This window comes from Crocuta crocuta, unplaced genomic scaffold, assembly GCF_008692635.1.
Source record: "Crocuta crocuta isolate KB4526 unplaced genomic scaffold, BGI_CrCroc_1.0 scaffold95, whole genome shotgun sequence".
Lineage (NCBI taxonomy): Eukaryota > Metazoa > Chordata > Mammalia > Carnivora > Hyaenidae > Crocuta > Crocuta crocuta.
In genome coordinates, this window is record NW_027530971.1 from 13,514,449 (window position 1) to 13,529,188 (window position 14,740).

General features: G+C 37.5%; 1 protein-coding gene across 1 annotated transcript in view; it reads right to left on the reverse strand.

Moving 5' to 3' along the window:
- Positions 1–14,740, reverse strand: part of MEGF9 (multiple EGF like domains 9) — an 87,150-nt gene that overhangs the window by 70,981 nt on the left and 1,429 nt on the right. The window contains exon 3 of the mRNA XM_077769775.1: positions 14,583–14,738. Within this exon, the coding sequence (XP_077625901.1) occupies positions 14,583–14,738 (156 nt within the window). The remainder of the gene's footprint in view (positions 1–14,582; positions 14,739–14,740) is intronic.

Here is a 14,740-nt window from a genome sequence, read left to right on the forward strand (position 1 = left end):
AGCCCCATATCAGGCTCTGCACTGACAGTGCGGAGCCTACTTAGGATTCTCTCTCTGCCCCTCCCCTGCTCATGCACACACACTCTCTCTCTAACTAAACTTGAGAGAGAGAGAGAGAGAGAGAGAGAGAGAGAGAGAGAGAGAGAGAGAGGAGGCTCTAAAGCTAGACAGATCTGAATCTGAATCAAGGTTCTACGTTTTACTAGCTATGAGACCTTGCTCAGTGTATTTAAATTCTCAAAGCCTCAATTCCTGCATAGTAAAGTGTGGATAATAGTGCATATTTCTTATTAGGTTCTTTTGAGAATTAAACAAGGCCGTGATAATTCATTTAAAGCTCTTAGTATCTGACACAGAATAATACTTCCACAGATGATTGCTTTATTAATAATAATGATGATGATAATAATAAGCAGGGTATTTGGGAGGAAATACAAACAATTTGATTCTGCTGGAGTTTAAAGCACAAGGAGGGGGTGGTAGGAAATGAGGACAAAGGCAGATTATGGAGAAGTTATAACATATTAAGAAACTTGAGCTATGGGCTGGGATCACTTATGGTGACTAAATAGGAGAATTATTTTGAAGTATAAATAGCATATAAAATTAACTAGGAGAATGATATAACCAGGTTTTGCACTGTGTATATATCCTCCACAGCTAGTTGTGTAGCTCAACCTGGCCACTGTACTCATACACTGTGGGACGTAATAATATACATTGCTACTATTGAGACTTAATGTCCTACAAACTGAAGCTATTTCTTTCTAAGAAATACAAACTGTCCAAAACTGTGCATATCATTTGTCAATATGTCTTGCAATTGGATCAGAAGGGGCTGGGTCTATACTTGAAATCACAGCTTCCCCTTTGATCTGAGAGACAACTAACCTTTGGAGGAGGAGGGAAGTTTATAAAATGAAGAAGAGGAACACATCCTCAGGGGACTGGCAGAACTATGAACCATATTTGCAAGTCTGAGATTCTTTTCTGACTTTTATATAATCAAATATCACCTGCTACTTTTTACAACATATTGTTTTTGCACCAGCATCTTGATCTGGAGTCCATATTAACCTAAAGATGAAAGGCTTTATTGTCAAGTCCAGAACAATCAATACTACCATTTTGCAGTGTGTGGTATTTCTTGCCAAATGCTAATAAGCCTTACACTGTCTCTGTTAGCACTATTCCTGCTGGTGCTGATTAGACAGTCTTGCAGTTAAGTTACCATTCGGTTCTGCTTTACATTTATCATGGTTATCGACCTGCTTGGTTTCATCTAATTTCCACCATTATTTCCTCTCCCCACCTTTACTCCACACCCATATCTACCTTAGAGAAACACTATTTGATCTGATTTTGATTTTCACAATAACTACTGAAGTCAAACCTGAGTCACTGTGCAGTTCGGAATGAGTGCTGAGGACAATGTATGGGCTTGCTGGGTGATTCTAGGGAAGGCGACAAAAACAGAACTCAAAATGTGTTCTGTACCCACTGAATGCTTTATTTCATTTCTGCTACTCCCATCTGCTTTGGCAATGTAGCATCGTTTAGAAAGAAAGAGCACAGACTTTTAAGTCAGACAGAGCTGGGTTTAAATTCTAGGTCATCACTCAAGAACCCTATTAGGTTGGCACTGTTATACTCATGTTACAGACAATGATATAGAAGCCCAGGGAGATTATGTGACTTGCACTGTGTCTGTGCATGTTGTATTTGGCATGCTCTCAGATATATCAATGCGCAACCAATATAAAACTGAGTGGTCATGTCTTCCTATAGGCCCCAGTCTTGTTTTCACTTTACTGGGTCATTTGTGGCTAGGGCTCAATACCTACAAAAGATCCCAGAGGACTATACATCTGCCAGAACTGGACAATGGCTGTTTCAGAGATCCCTAGAGTCCCATCTTTGCATTTGCTTTTTGAAAACAGCTTCCATTCAGCCCAGTTTTGAGCAGCGCCATAATTGTTGTATCTGGCAACAAAGCAGAGGATAATTCTGGCTTGACACAGGCAGGAGTAGCCTTTTGTATTAGGCATATTGGTTCTACCTGTATCCTAGAACCCCCTGTTAGGAAAGGCTGATCTGGGACAATGTGCAAGTCTTCTTGATTACCAGTATGTTGCTGCCAGTCTACAGACCGTGTCAGGGAAACTGGTAAATTTATTAATCTAGAATTGACAAAATCTCTGTGCTATTTTTTAAACATTGTGAATATGTAATAAAAACAGTATTAATAATAATGATAGCTACCTTTGAATGTTTACTATGTGCTGATTATTAAGCACTGCTAAATCAAGTTTTTTACATGCACTAATCCTCCCTCAATAACGTTATGGTTCACTAATGCTTTGATTTAGAAGTTATAGCCTTTTCTTCACAAAATTCAGAGACTAGAGATCAATTTCCTGGACACCAGAGCCTTTTTTTTTTTTTCTGGCATATTCTTTAGCACAGCACCTAGGCTGTTTTTGGCAATATCTGACTAGGCAGATGGGCACTTTGACTTCCCTCATCAGTGAACTGAAAATATCAAATGCCTGGCTTGGTTCCAGACTACTTTGGGCTTTTGGGGACCACTCAAACCCAAGAAAAATCATGCTTGTACCGGAAAAAACACATGAAAAAGAGTTGCCAGTTTGGTTTTGACAAGGAGTATCAAGTGTCAAGCATCATATGGAATCTGAGATCTCTATTCAAAATAGATTCACGTTCTTTTTGATGATATGACAAATTATTTAAATGTGATGAATTATTTCTCACTTTGAATTATTTCTCTGTCATATACTTGACTTCAGAAGAGTACTAAACCCAACTTGCATGTCTGTTTTCATAACAAATAAGTGATCTCATTTGTGGGAAATGGAGCAATGCATGCAGAAATAAAATATTAAACTCAGTCAATGATATAAAGCTTTACAGTTATTTTTTTCTGTAACTATTAGGAAGCATCTACTACAGTAATTTAGCACTCAGAATTTGATCATTTAGATTATAAATAATATCATCAATACTACTACTTTCCACTTCACTTGAAAGATGTCCCACTTGAAAATGTAAAAATACTTGAAATACATTATTAATAGTTAAGAATAATATCAAACCAATATATCTATATAGAGTTTTCTCAGTGGCAGAGGGTGTGATAAAGTAAATATAGATATAACAAATTCTATAGCTACCACTAAAATGTTAACTGTTATCTCTGGGTTCATTTTTTGTTTTACCCTTCTTTACATTTCTAAAATGAATATATATTATTTTTATAATCATAAAAATATTAAATGAATCCCTTCTAAACAGTTCAATCAAAAGTAACACTAAGATCTATAAAAGAACAGATTATTTATAAGTTTAATATGAGATAAAGATTATTATATTTTCTCAAGCCAGTATGGGAAGGAAAATGATACTGAAGCATCCCAAGCTTTGGAAAATGCCACTACAGTCCATTAATTATACAAATGTGTTAACTACAAAATAGTACAAAAATATATTTTGTGTAAAGAAGCCAACATGCAAATTCATCTGTTAATTTCTTTGTTGTGTTTAGACAAAAGCTACCTTGTTAGCAACACAGTCTAGGCTAATATGAACCATGTAATCAGGAAAGAAAACCAGAAAACAGTTTGAATTTATAAAGCCGCTGCATTTGTGAAAAGCCCACAATAATCTGCGTGTGTGACTTCTCAAAAGCCTTGGAAGACTGGAAGTAAGAAACAGGCTTCATTTTATAATTAGAGAAACTAAGTCACAGAGCCATTTTTTTAAAATGTGCTCAGGAATCTACAAAGTGAATAGAAAGACAGATTGGAATTTCATTCTTCTGACTGCTTTTCTACTGAGTAGCTAAACCATTCAGCCCTGCCTTTGTGGACAAGTCGAAGCAAAAACTAACTTAAAAACTAAAACCAGTTCAACAGGATAGATTTGCAGGCAATACACCAACAATTCAGTATAATAACACCCAACAGCTAGATTGCTTTGTGTTTTTGGTATACTTTATAACTATTCATTAACCCACACAACATCAATGGATCGTGGGGCTGTATTGTTAATACAGTTCATATAGAATGAATAAGTAAAAACATACTGTGGGATTAGAAGGACTGTAATCTACAGCAGAAAAAGTTCAATACCTTCCTCTAATCAAACTTCCATTTACAATAACAACAGGATAAATTGATTGAAATAGCAAACATCCCTTCTTTTACCATATTATTTCCATTAATGCTTCCCAAACTATTATTACATCCCTGTAAATGATAGATAGGACGAAGAGAAACTAAAAGCTACTCAGTTCATCCACTTTCCTTCAGAAACAACATCTAAACTTTCCCTAAAATATTTTTTAAGGATTATGCCTTTAAAAATCATTTACAAAATTAAAAGGAACTAGAGAATGTGATGTTCTCCTTACAATTAACAGTACTACTCTTAATCTCTTGGTTTTGCTCACATACCCCAAGTAAAAGCACTTGATTTTTTAAAATAAATAATAAAAATCTAGTAAGATTCCTGGTAATATGCCAGTTTCTACGAAGCATCTAAGACTGAAACAAAAGTTACAAAAATAAGTTATCTAATGAGTATAAAATTTACTAAGTAACATTCTCCAGCCAGGTTAAAAACACTCATACTCCTTATCATTCTTCCTATGACTAGGCAGAACACATTTCTTTTCCAATTGAATAAATTTTCCCTTCCCTCAGAGCTTAGCTATCTCCCTGGCAAGGAGATCCTATAGAACAGCTGTTATATTACCAGTATAAAAGCAATCCCATCTGATCTAATTGCAAAACATATGGACAGACTGAAACCAAATTTGGGGGGCTCTATATCTTTAAAGGAAGAAATAATCAAAGCTCTTCTATTGGTAAAGCCTGTGAGCAATACCATGAATTCAAATTTTGCACAATTTAAACAAGACATATTTCACTAAACTACTTTAATTAATTTTAAGTGCTTGTTTTAAAGCCCCCAAACAGAATGATATGGATAAAGAACCAGTTCTGTTTTCAGCCTCTGCTAAGATCTCAGCTAAACCTACCCTAGATGTACAAATCTTACATAGTCAATCCTATCCTATGATTAAGATTTGGCAGACCTCACGAATAGTTTCCTTTCTTGGGTATTGTCTTCAGTATTCTTTTTTCTTCAGAACCACAACTCACTGAGACTAAGCAAATATCTCTGATACAGATCAAAACTGCTGAGTCAATGTCAGGAATTAAAAGTTAAAGTAGCCCTGGTAATATCACCTGACTTGATCACATAAGTAAAAGCTTACCAAGTTTATCACAGCTTCTTATTCACTTTTACATTTTATTCATTTTTATAACTATAAAATTAAAATTGGATACATTGAAAAAAAAGACCTGGAAATTTTAGAAAAACAAAGAGGTGATTCAAATGACCCATAATCCCATTACCTAGCTTTAGCCACTTCACATGTTAGTATATTTCTCTGTTCCACCTGTATTGCTACTAAACATAATGTAAGCATTTTAGTGCCATATAATAATAACTCAGAGATTACCATAATTTCTTTATCATAGAAGGTTAGAGTAGAAGAATGCCTGTTTGAAAAATCTTTACCGAAAGAACAAACCCAGTTTATAAACCAAATGAGAGCAGAGCTGATTGCCGAGTGGGTGGTGATGTAGGGGTGAGAGGTGAGGACTGGGAGGAGGGTCTAGAAGTAGACCCATTTGGCCTCCTCCGTCCCTATCCTGGCTCCCAAACACATTGAGGAACCGCAGGGCCCCGAACAATACGCTTTAAAAACCATAAATCTAGTCTGCCTCTCTCATTTTACAGATGAAATTCCTTGCCCAAGATCCCAGAACTGGTGAGGGAACTTAGAAAGAACGCCGGGTCCCATGTCTTACAGACAAAATGCTCAGCTTTTCCAACTGAGCTATTCTTTCTACAAAAGTTATCAGATGTTCATTTGCCTACTGCTGTTCTTCTTTTATTAAGTAGGCAGAACAAAGTTAGGTAACAAAAACTCAGCAATTAATGTAATTTGCTAGATCTCAAAGAACTCCTCTTGCCCTAAGTAAGTTCTCATGCTATTCCTGTGAGTGAAGGGTAAAAGAAAGAGAAAAATTCATTTTTTAAAATTTATTTTGAGAGAGAGAGAGAGATGCAGGGGAGGAGCAGAGAGAGTGAGAGACAGAATCCCAAGCAGGCTCTACACTATCAGTGCAGAGCATGATGCGTGGTTCAATCTCATGAAATGTAAGATCATGAACTGAGCCGAAATCAAGAGTTGAATGCTTAACTGACTGAGCCACCCAGGCACCCCAATAACTAATTTCTTTAAAGACATTTTTAAATGTTTATTTATTTTTGAGAGAGAGAGAGGGAGAGACAGAACACAAGTGGGGGAGGGGCACAGACAGAGGGAGACACAAAATCCAAAGCAGGCTCCAGGCTCTGAGCTGCCAGCACAGAGCCCGATGCAGGGCTCAAACTTGGGAACAGTGAGATCATGACCTGAGCCAAAGTCAGACGCTTAACTGAGTGAGCCACCCACGTTCCCCCCATCCCCATTTATTTCTAAACTAAGAGGCCATGAGATTACATTATTTTCCTCAAGAACATACTGCAAATATTGTGTTGCTACAAACAACTTTTTCATTCATTCAATCATTAAATATTTATTGCAAATCTATTTTGGGCTGGACACTGTGGACATAATTGTGAACAAAACAAACAGAAGTCCCTGACTTCATGGTCTTTATTAGCCAGATGTGTTTGAACAAGCTACTTTACCTTTCTGAATCTCAGTTTTGGCCATCCATAAAGTAAGGATAATAATATTTAACTATTGCATTGCTGAAGAATTAAATGGCCTGATGTATGTAAAAAAAAATCCTAATAGGTAACTAGGCATATAGTAACATGTGCTCAATTAATAATAGTTACCGTTCCAGCCAAAGTGTTAAATATTAGACTGGAAATGAGAAGTGAGTGTATTAAGTCTCTTTGCTACTAATAGACTGATTTGAGGCAATTTACCTGAAATAATATATATTAAGATAATTCCAAACAGATTTCTATATTAGAAAAAAGGAAATAATATATCAGTCTGAAAAAAAATTAAATTTACATGAGCCCTTCCAATCAAGTTCTATAGTTCACCTGTGAACTTCAATGTGAGGTCATCTCCATCACATTTATTTTCAATGACTAGTGGGCTCTTTCCTTAACAGTCCCAGAGGGTGCTTAGCAAAGAAAATATAAAGCAAGCAATCCTCATCTTCAAATTCCATTTTCCCATCCTGTAATTAAGGGTAGTAAAAGATTAACATTCAACAAGGTAAACCCAAAAGACAACAGTTTGAAATACAAAATATCAAATGTGAAACCATCCAAAAACCTGTAAAAGTTTGGTCAATTTTCACCAATAAAAGTATTAACGGAGGAAAGAAGTTAAGGCTTTATTCACTCACATAATACCCAGAAGCCAACAAAATATGAGTGCCAAAGTCTTGGAGACTCTAAAAGCACCTTGTAACTGTAATGTACTGCACACTTGTTAATTATTAGAAGCACTCTGTTCACTATTAACTTTAATCAGATTTCTACAGAGGAAATTCTGTCATTCAAAAGATCAAACATTTGTTTCTCAACCAAACTAAACTTTTTATATTGGTATGAGGCCCAAATCCCCCTACCCAACAAAAACAACTCATATTATTTATAATAGAAAAATAAATTTGCAACTTATTCAAAGTACCTGATTTTTTTTTGAGGCAGATAACTTCTACTATGACAGTTTTTTCTGTATTGTTCCCCATAAGAAGAATTGGGGGTGAGGGGAATCTGGTCAGTAAAAAAAGAGCCCAGAGTGAAAACAAACAAACTTTTCCCTCATTTTTTTTATAAAGAATTAACACCATGATACCATGTCCTGAATGTTGTATAAATTATGACACTTTCTTCTCAAATGGGCTTAATAATCTAAATGAAATAGGATAAAAACAAATCTTTACAGAAAAAGTCAAAATCACAGAGAAAGACAGACAAGTTTTGTTCAGAGTGCAAAGTGTTCAACCCTGTGCACCCTGTTACCGGGACATCTTCAAGGACATCTTTTGTTCCTCCAGAAAGACTTCTTGGAAGAATTGGGCTTTGAGGAGGCACTGAAGGAGGACAAAGTGGTAAATTGTTAAATAGAGAGGATAATTTGATTCCTTAAAGAACATGAAAGAATGGATGGGGCTAAGAATAAAAGACAAGAGTGAGAGGGACATATAGAGGAATTCAAAATGAAAAAAATGAGGACGGAGAACAGAGGAAAGTTTTTTTATATAATGAAAAAGTAATAGAAAAGATTTCTTTTGACAATAATACCTATCTTTGAAACAGTAACATTACCAGAGGGATTATTTTGACACAAATTTATCAAGAGTACTTAAAAGAGATTTCTACAAGGATAATTATTTTGAATAAACCTTTACTGTGATTCAAATACATATATGTCCAAACATTATCTTTTTCATCACAATTTTTAAAAATCTCCCTTCAAAGTTACTAGTGTAGTCTGGGTAGCTGTTTCCGGTGAAAAACAGATAAACCAAAATGCATACTTGAAAAGAGACTAAGTGACCACAGTTGCCTGTAACCTAATCTCAACATTGGTAATAAAGATTTTTATATCACATCTACAGTAAATAAACAAAAATCAAGATCAAGGCAAAAAGCATGAATTAAAGCTATTTATAACTAAAAATATCATCTAACACTGTCTTTTGGCTAAACAAGATCTTGTATTTCTATTCTCTTCTGATCTATTAAGTGCCCTACAGCAGTAATCTCTCTACCCATAATTTACCCATCAGTAAAAACAGTACTGTGATACTTTTCTTCCACTCTTTTTATAAGGGTGCCAGGATGTCTGGAAGTTAATATATGCATGTTTAGAAACTCTAAGATGAAAAGTAAAACACACTTTAATTTTATGAGTCTTTTTTTAAAAATCAAGATAAAAAGACCTAGATTACTTCAATGTGTAAATTTTTCAACTAGCCAAAAGGCTTCCTGGCGTCATAATTCAGAAGACTTGAAACTAATGTTTTGGAGTTTAACTATGCTATTCCAGAACTGAATCAGACTAAGGAATTTCTACAGAGGGTAAGGCACTTAGACCAGGAATAAGATACAGTAAATTTGAGAAGTCTCTGGGCCTGGTCTTGGCCCTAAAAAGACTACAGATAAGCTTCTCTATCACAAACCATATTAAAATCTAATCAAAGAAAGAATGAGAACTACAATTTAAAACCACAGTTATAAAAAGTTGTAAATCAGAAAATTCAAAGAGGTGAATAGCATACAATGGAATGAAGGGAGCAGATGCCAGTAGAACAGTAGAAATTTTTTCGGATTAGTATCCAAGAACCAATAATTCTTAGCACAATGGCTTCCTTCTCTTCTCATCTATATAACTACTTCCTATGGATTCTGGAACCAGAATGACTAAGTTTTAATCTAGGTTCTGCCATAGCTGGGCCTCTGTGAGCCCCATTTCCTTATCTGTAAGATGAGAATAATAACAGTATCTAACTCAATTGTACCTAACTGTTGTGAGGATTAAGTAAATTAATATGTGCAAGGCACTCAGGCACTGTCTGGAATATAGTGAGCATTATATGTGTATTTCAGTTACTGTTAACAGTGGTCCTTAAGCCCTCAGACCTGATCCCAAGTCCCAGAAGATCCAAAAACCAACATTTTTTCTGTAACTCATCTGGCAGCAATACCTGACCTGAACAAATGTAAGGCTATTTTTTACAATCTTTATTTATCCCACTCACTGTAAATATGCATGCACTTTGCTGCAAATATCTTCATGTTTTTGATTTTAGGAGGCTGCCCTAGACTTCACCAAGATATATTTATTGACTTCCTAAAATTAAGAAAAAAAAATCTGAATTCTGAAACATATCTAGCCCCATAGGTTTTGGATAAAAGATAGTGGACCTACATTACCTTTGGAGCCTGAACGAGTTGTATGTCCCTAAAATGAATAGCATCTTCTTAAATAACCACAAGCAAATAATGCTCTGAACCTAACAGCAGAGAATTTTAAGATGAAGAGACCATTTCCTTGTACAGTTAGGAGGGCCCTACATCCCCAAAACGTTCCTTTCAAACAAAATCCATTCATGATCTTTTATTTACATGTCATACTGGTCAGAATTTTCAAGCTTTAAATTCTAAGACTTGCTTAAATAAAGCCTATTCTCTTAACTTAGATCATCAATAAATGATTAAGCCTCTTTGAGGGGCATTGATGTGCCCTGAACCACACATACCAAACCATCACAGAACTTTAGAGTGAGAAGAGACCCTTGGGAACTAAACTATTTCTCCTTCCCTTCCAAACTATTTTATCATCCATAAATTCACTCTCCCCATGAGGTAAGAATAACCTGCTCTAACTTGTCCTTAGACTCTGTCTATTGGAACACCCTGTAGGTGAATGTGAATAAACCGGGTGGGGCGCACTGACAGACCTGGGATCTGAAAGGATGGCTTGAATCTAGCACGATAAATCTACATGTTTACCAAATGTCTTAGTTCATACCTTAGATAATAATAGGAATTTCCATGTCCAGAATGAAGAAACACTCAACTAGTATGTGTGTGTGGGTTTTTTTTTGTTTGTTTTTTTGTTTTTTTTGGAGGCTCAGCTATCTTAATGGACTCAATGAGTCAACAACATAATGTGGCTGCCAAAAAAGCTACTGTGATTAGGAACTAACTACATCAACAGCGGTATAGCATCCAGAAGTAAAGGGGTAACCGCCTTCTCTACTGCAAGCTAGTTAGAGCACATCCGAAGTACTGCGTTCAGCTTGAGGCTCCACACTTTGAGACGCAGAAAGACTGAAAAGTCCAGGAGAGGGGTGACCAAGACAGTGAGGGAATCTGAAACCATGTCACCTAAAGAACAGTTGAGGGAGCTGAAGTTATTTAGTCCAGACTCAGAGAGAACGTGATCACTAGCTCCACATCCCTGAAGAACTATCATGGCACAGAGAGCACTTGCTCCCCACAGCCCCAAAGGGCAGAACCAGAACCAGTCAGTGTTAACCACAGAGAGACAATTTTTCAGCTAACTCTTGGAAGTATTTCTTTTTTTTTTTTTATTTAATAGTTTATTGTCAAATTAGTTTCCACATAACACTCAGTGCTCATCCCCACAAGTGTCCTCCTCCATGCCCATCCCCCCCTCCCCCCACATCCATCAGTCCTCAGTTTTTGTCAGCATTCAAGAGTCTCTCATGGTTTGCTTCTCTCCCTTTCCCCCACCATTTCCGCCCTTCTTCTCCCCCTTGTTCGTCCGTCAAGTTCCTCCTAATCCTCCTATACGTGCAAACATATGATATTTGTCTGGAAGTATTTCTTAAAATGTATGGGGCACGCAGGTGGCTCAGTCAGTTGAGCCTCCGACTCTTGATTTCAGCTCAGGTCATGATCCCAGGGTCGTGGGATGGAGCCCTGCATCAGGCTCTGCACTGGGCATGGAGCCTGCTTAGAATTCCCTCTCTCCACACCTCTGCCCCTCTTCCTCACTTGCACATGCTCTCTCTTTAAAATGATAAATAAATAAATAAATAAATAAAAATAAAAAGTTTTTACAATGTAGAGCCATGCTAGGAGGTAGTGGCTTCTAAAATCCTATCTAGCCCTAAAGGTCCATAATTTTAAAAATAAAACATCTGTCATCACCTCAGTCTCTTATTGCTGATAACTATCATCGTCTGGCATCACCGCCTGTCGCTTAACCCTTCTTAAAATGTCCTACTCAGCCAACCAATCAGCCAAATGTTTTGCCAAGTCTGTGGGAGGAAAGTGCCTGTTTGCTAGGCAATTAGTTTCAGTTTGCAGATCAGTGTCCTATAAACAAAAGAGGGCCCTAACTGAGGGCCAGGCAAGAGCTCTCAGCTAGACCTCTATGAAAGAAATTCTTACTAAATCAAAGAGCAGCTAGGAGACCCATCTAATCACATAATATATTATCAACGGCATTCCGTCCTCACAGGAGCATGGAATACCCAGTATAACCATCTCCCCAAATGCCAGAGAATCCAACTTTGCAAGCCAAACGAGGTCTCTCAAAATCAGTGAGAACTTTTCTCTCGGTCAAAGAGACATGTGCACTGTTTGAAGCGGACTAGAACCCATGCTCAGATAAAAAAGGCCATACTTGACTGTATCAAATAAAGCCAAAACTACCTATCAGTAGGCCCGCAAAGTTCAGTTCAGCTGCTGCGAACTAGACACAAAAAATGCAAAAAGTATGAACAATGTTAAATTTAAAACACAGAAGAAGAAAAACCACAGAAGAGCTACTGATGTTGGACAGGCTCCTAAAACTCTTGTCACACAAAGACCACTAGAGACATAGGTGTACATAAGTCCCCGGAAGTGACTCAAGCCTTGAACAGTGCACATGACACATATTCATCAATCCAGCTTTACTTCCCTTGAAATTGGATTCTTTGAAACTTCAGCCCAAATATTGGAGAATATGCACATGATGGGCTTAACAAGGACACATTTTTCTCTGCACTTTTTAAAGTGAATCCCAGAAGCAACCCAAGTGTCCATCAGTAAGAGATTAGTTTAAAAAATATTATTCTTATGCCAAAAAATGTAACTGTTAAGATGAATAAGGTAAGACCTTAAGTATAGACATGGAGGAAAAAAAGCCCACAATACATAGTTAAGTGAATACAGCAAGTTACAAAACAATATGTGAGTTATTTTGAGTTTTTTAAGACTATTTTTAAAAACCTTCTGTGTATGTATGCCCAGAGAAATGTCTGAAAAGAGATCAAACTGTTAACAGTAGTAACCTCTAGGGACTGACTGGAAGTAGGAAACAGTAAAGGAGTGACTTTCACTTTTCCCTGTGTAGACTTCTGATTATTTGTATTTTTTGGAACTAGAGGTTAACTTTGCAATTTAAAAATAACAATACAAAAATAATAAAGGTAAAATAACATCGATTACACAGACTTACTTAACATATACTCAGCATTCAAAATAAGTGATCTTTCAACTACTTAAATGTTACTGTGTGCTTCAAACTCTGGAACATCTAATTCAACCTTTTTCTATTTTATTTTACTACCACAACAGCAAAAAATCACCATGTTACTATTAGGTCTCAACTGCTTTCTCTCTCTCTCTCTCTCTCTCTCTCTCACACACACACACACACACACACACACACAACTGTAGGCATAAGGCTAACACACAAGGTGCTTACTCTGCACCAGGAACTGTTCTAAGCCCCATAAATGTATTAAGTTAGTTAATCGTCACAACAATCCTATGAAGTAGGTACTATTATTATCTTCCTTTCCTAGTTGAAAAGAGGTTAAATGACCTGCCCAAGATTACACAGCTCTTAAGGGGCAGAGCTAGGATTCAAACCTATGAATGGACGCAAGTCCACACTCTCAACCGCTATGCTTCCTGTCTCTCAGCAATATGTCAATCTCTCTATACCAAAGCCAAAAAAGGGTACAGTCAAAATCCAGCCGGTTCATATACTCCTTTAAGCTAGAAGAGATGCAAACTTAGCTTTTTATGGTTGAATAATCTGCATTCCTCCGGATGTCAATGCCAAGCTCCAACCCAAGATTCAAGGCTGTATTAAGCCTCATAATCATGTGGGAAAATTCTCTACAAATTCATTTATAGTCCAAAGTCCATACCTGACTGTACAGTAAGTCGCTGAGCCTAAGAATTAGGTCAGAGATCCATTAATGTAAGTACAGCTTGGGAAATAGTTTGGACAAATCCCCACCCCGACTCAGGCAAAGGAATTCAGAAACTCTTGTCTAGTATCTTGACAAGGCAGGTCTTATTTGTTTAGTCCCAGCCCACTTTAGATTAAAAGGAGACAAGAACAGGAGTTGTCTCTAACTTTGCTTCAAGACTTCAACCAGCAGGAAAAAGAGCCTAATTTTTCTGCGGACCTTGGCATTTATCAGCATCCTCCAAACTGAACCTTCTAACTTAAGGGGGGAGGAGGGGGGAATGGGCATCCCTGCTTAAATTGTGTATTTGTCCAAACATATTGACCTTGTAATTGAGGAAGAAAAAATGGTGCAAGGAAGGGATTTAACCTAATTTATAGGCAAGCTCAACCTAGATACACACCTGTCCCAAATAACCTACTGAATCCAGTTATTTGCTGGGAAAACATGGATTACACTGCCTTTTTTTTTTTTTTTTTTTTTTTTTTCTTTTTTTGTTTTTTTTCNACACACGAGAGGAGAAATGAACAAGGAAACGGAAGCTTTGGAAGGAATCCCTTATACTCAGTTTTTGACCCATCGGTTGAAGGAGGTACCGTGCTGGCTTTCAAACTTCCCGAAATAACCCCGCGGAGAGGCAGGGTGAGCGAATCGAACCCAAAAGTTTGCGCCCATTCTGGGTCTCCGACAAAGGCCAGAAAGCCCCGTTTGGAAGCGAGATGCGATGCCGTCCACACCGCAGCCGCCCCCCTCCCTAGGAAGCACAGCCCAGGGGGGACAAAAGACTTTCCAGATTCGGGAGGGGGTGGCGGGGGAGCTNGGGGCTGAGCGGCGCCTGGAAGGTGGTCGCGGTGGGTCCGGCGGTCGCCTGAGGAGGGGTGGTCTCCGGGGACGGGGCTGAGGAGGACGCAGCCAGAGGCTGGTGGACGGTAGTGCGCGGCGCT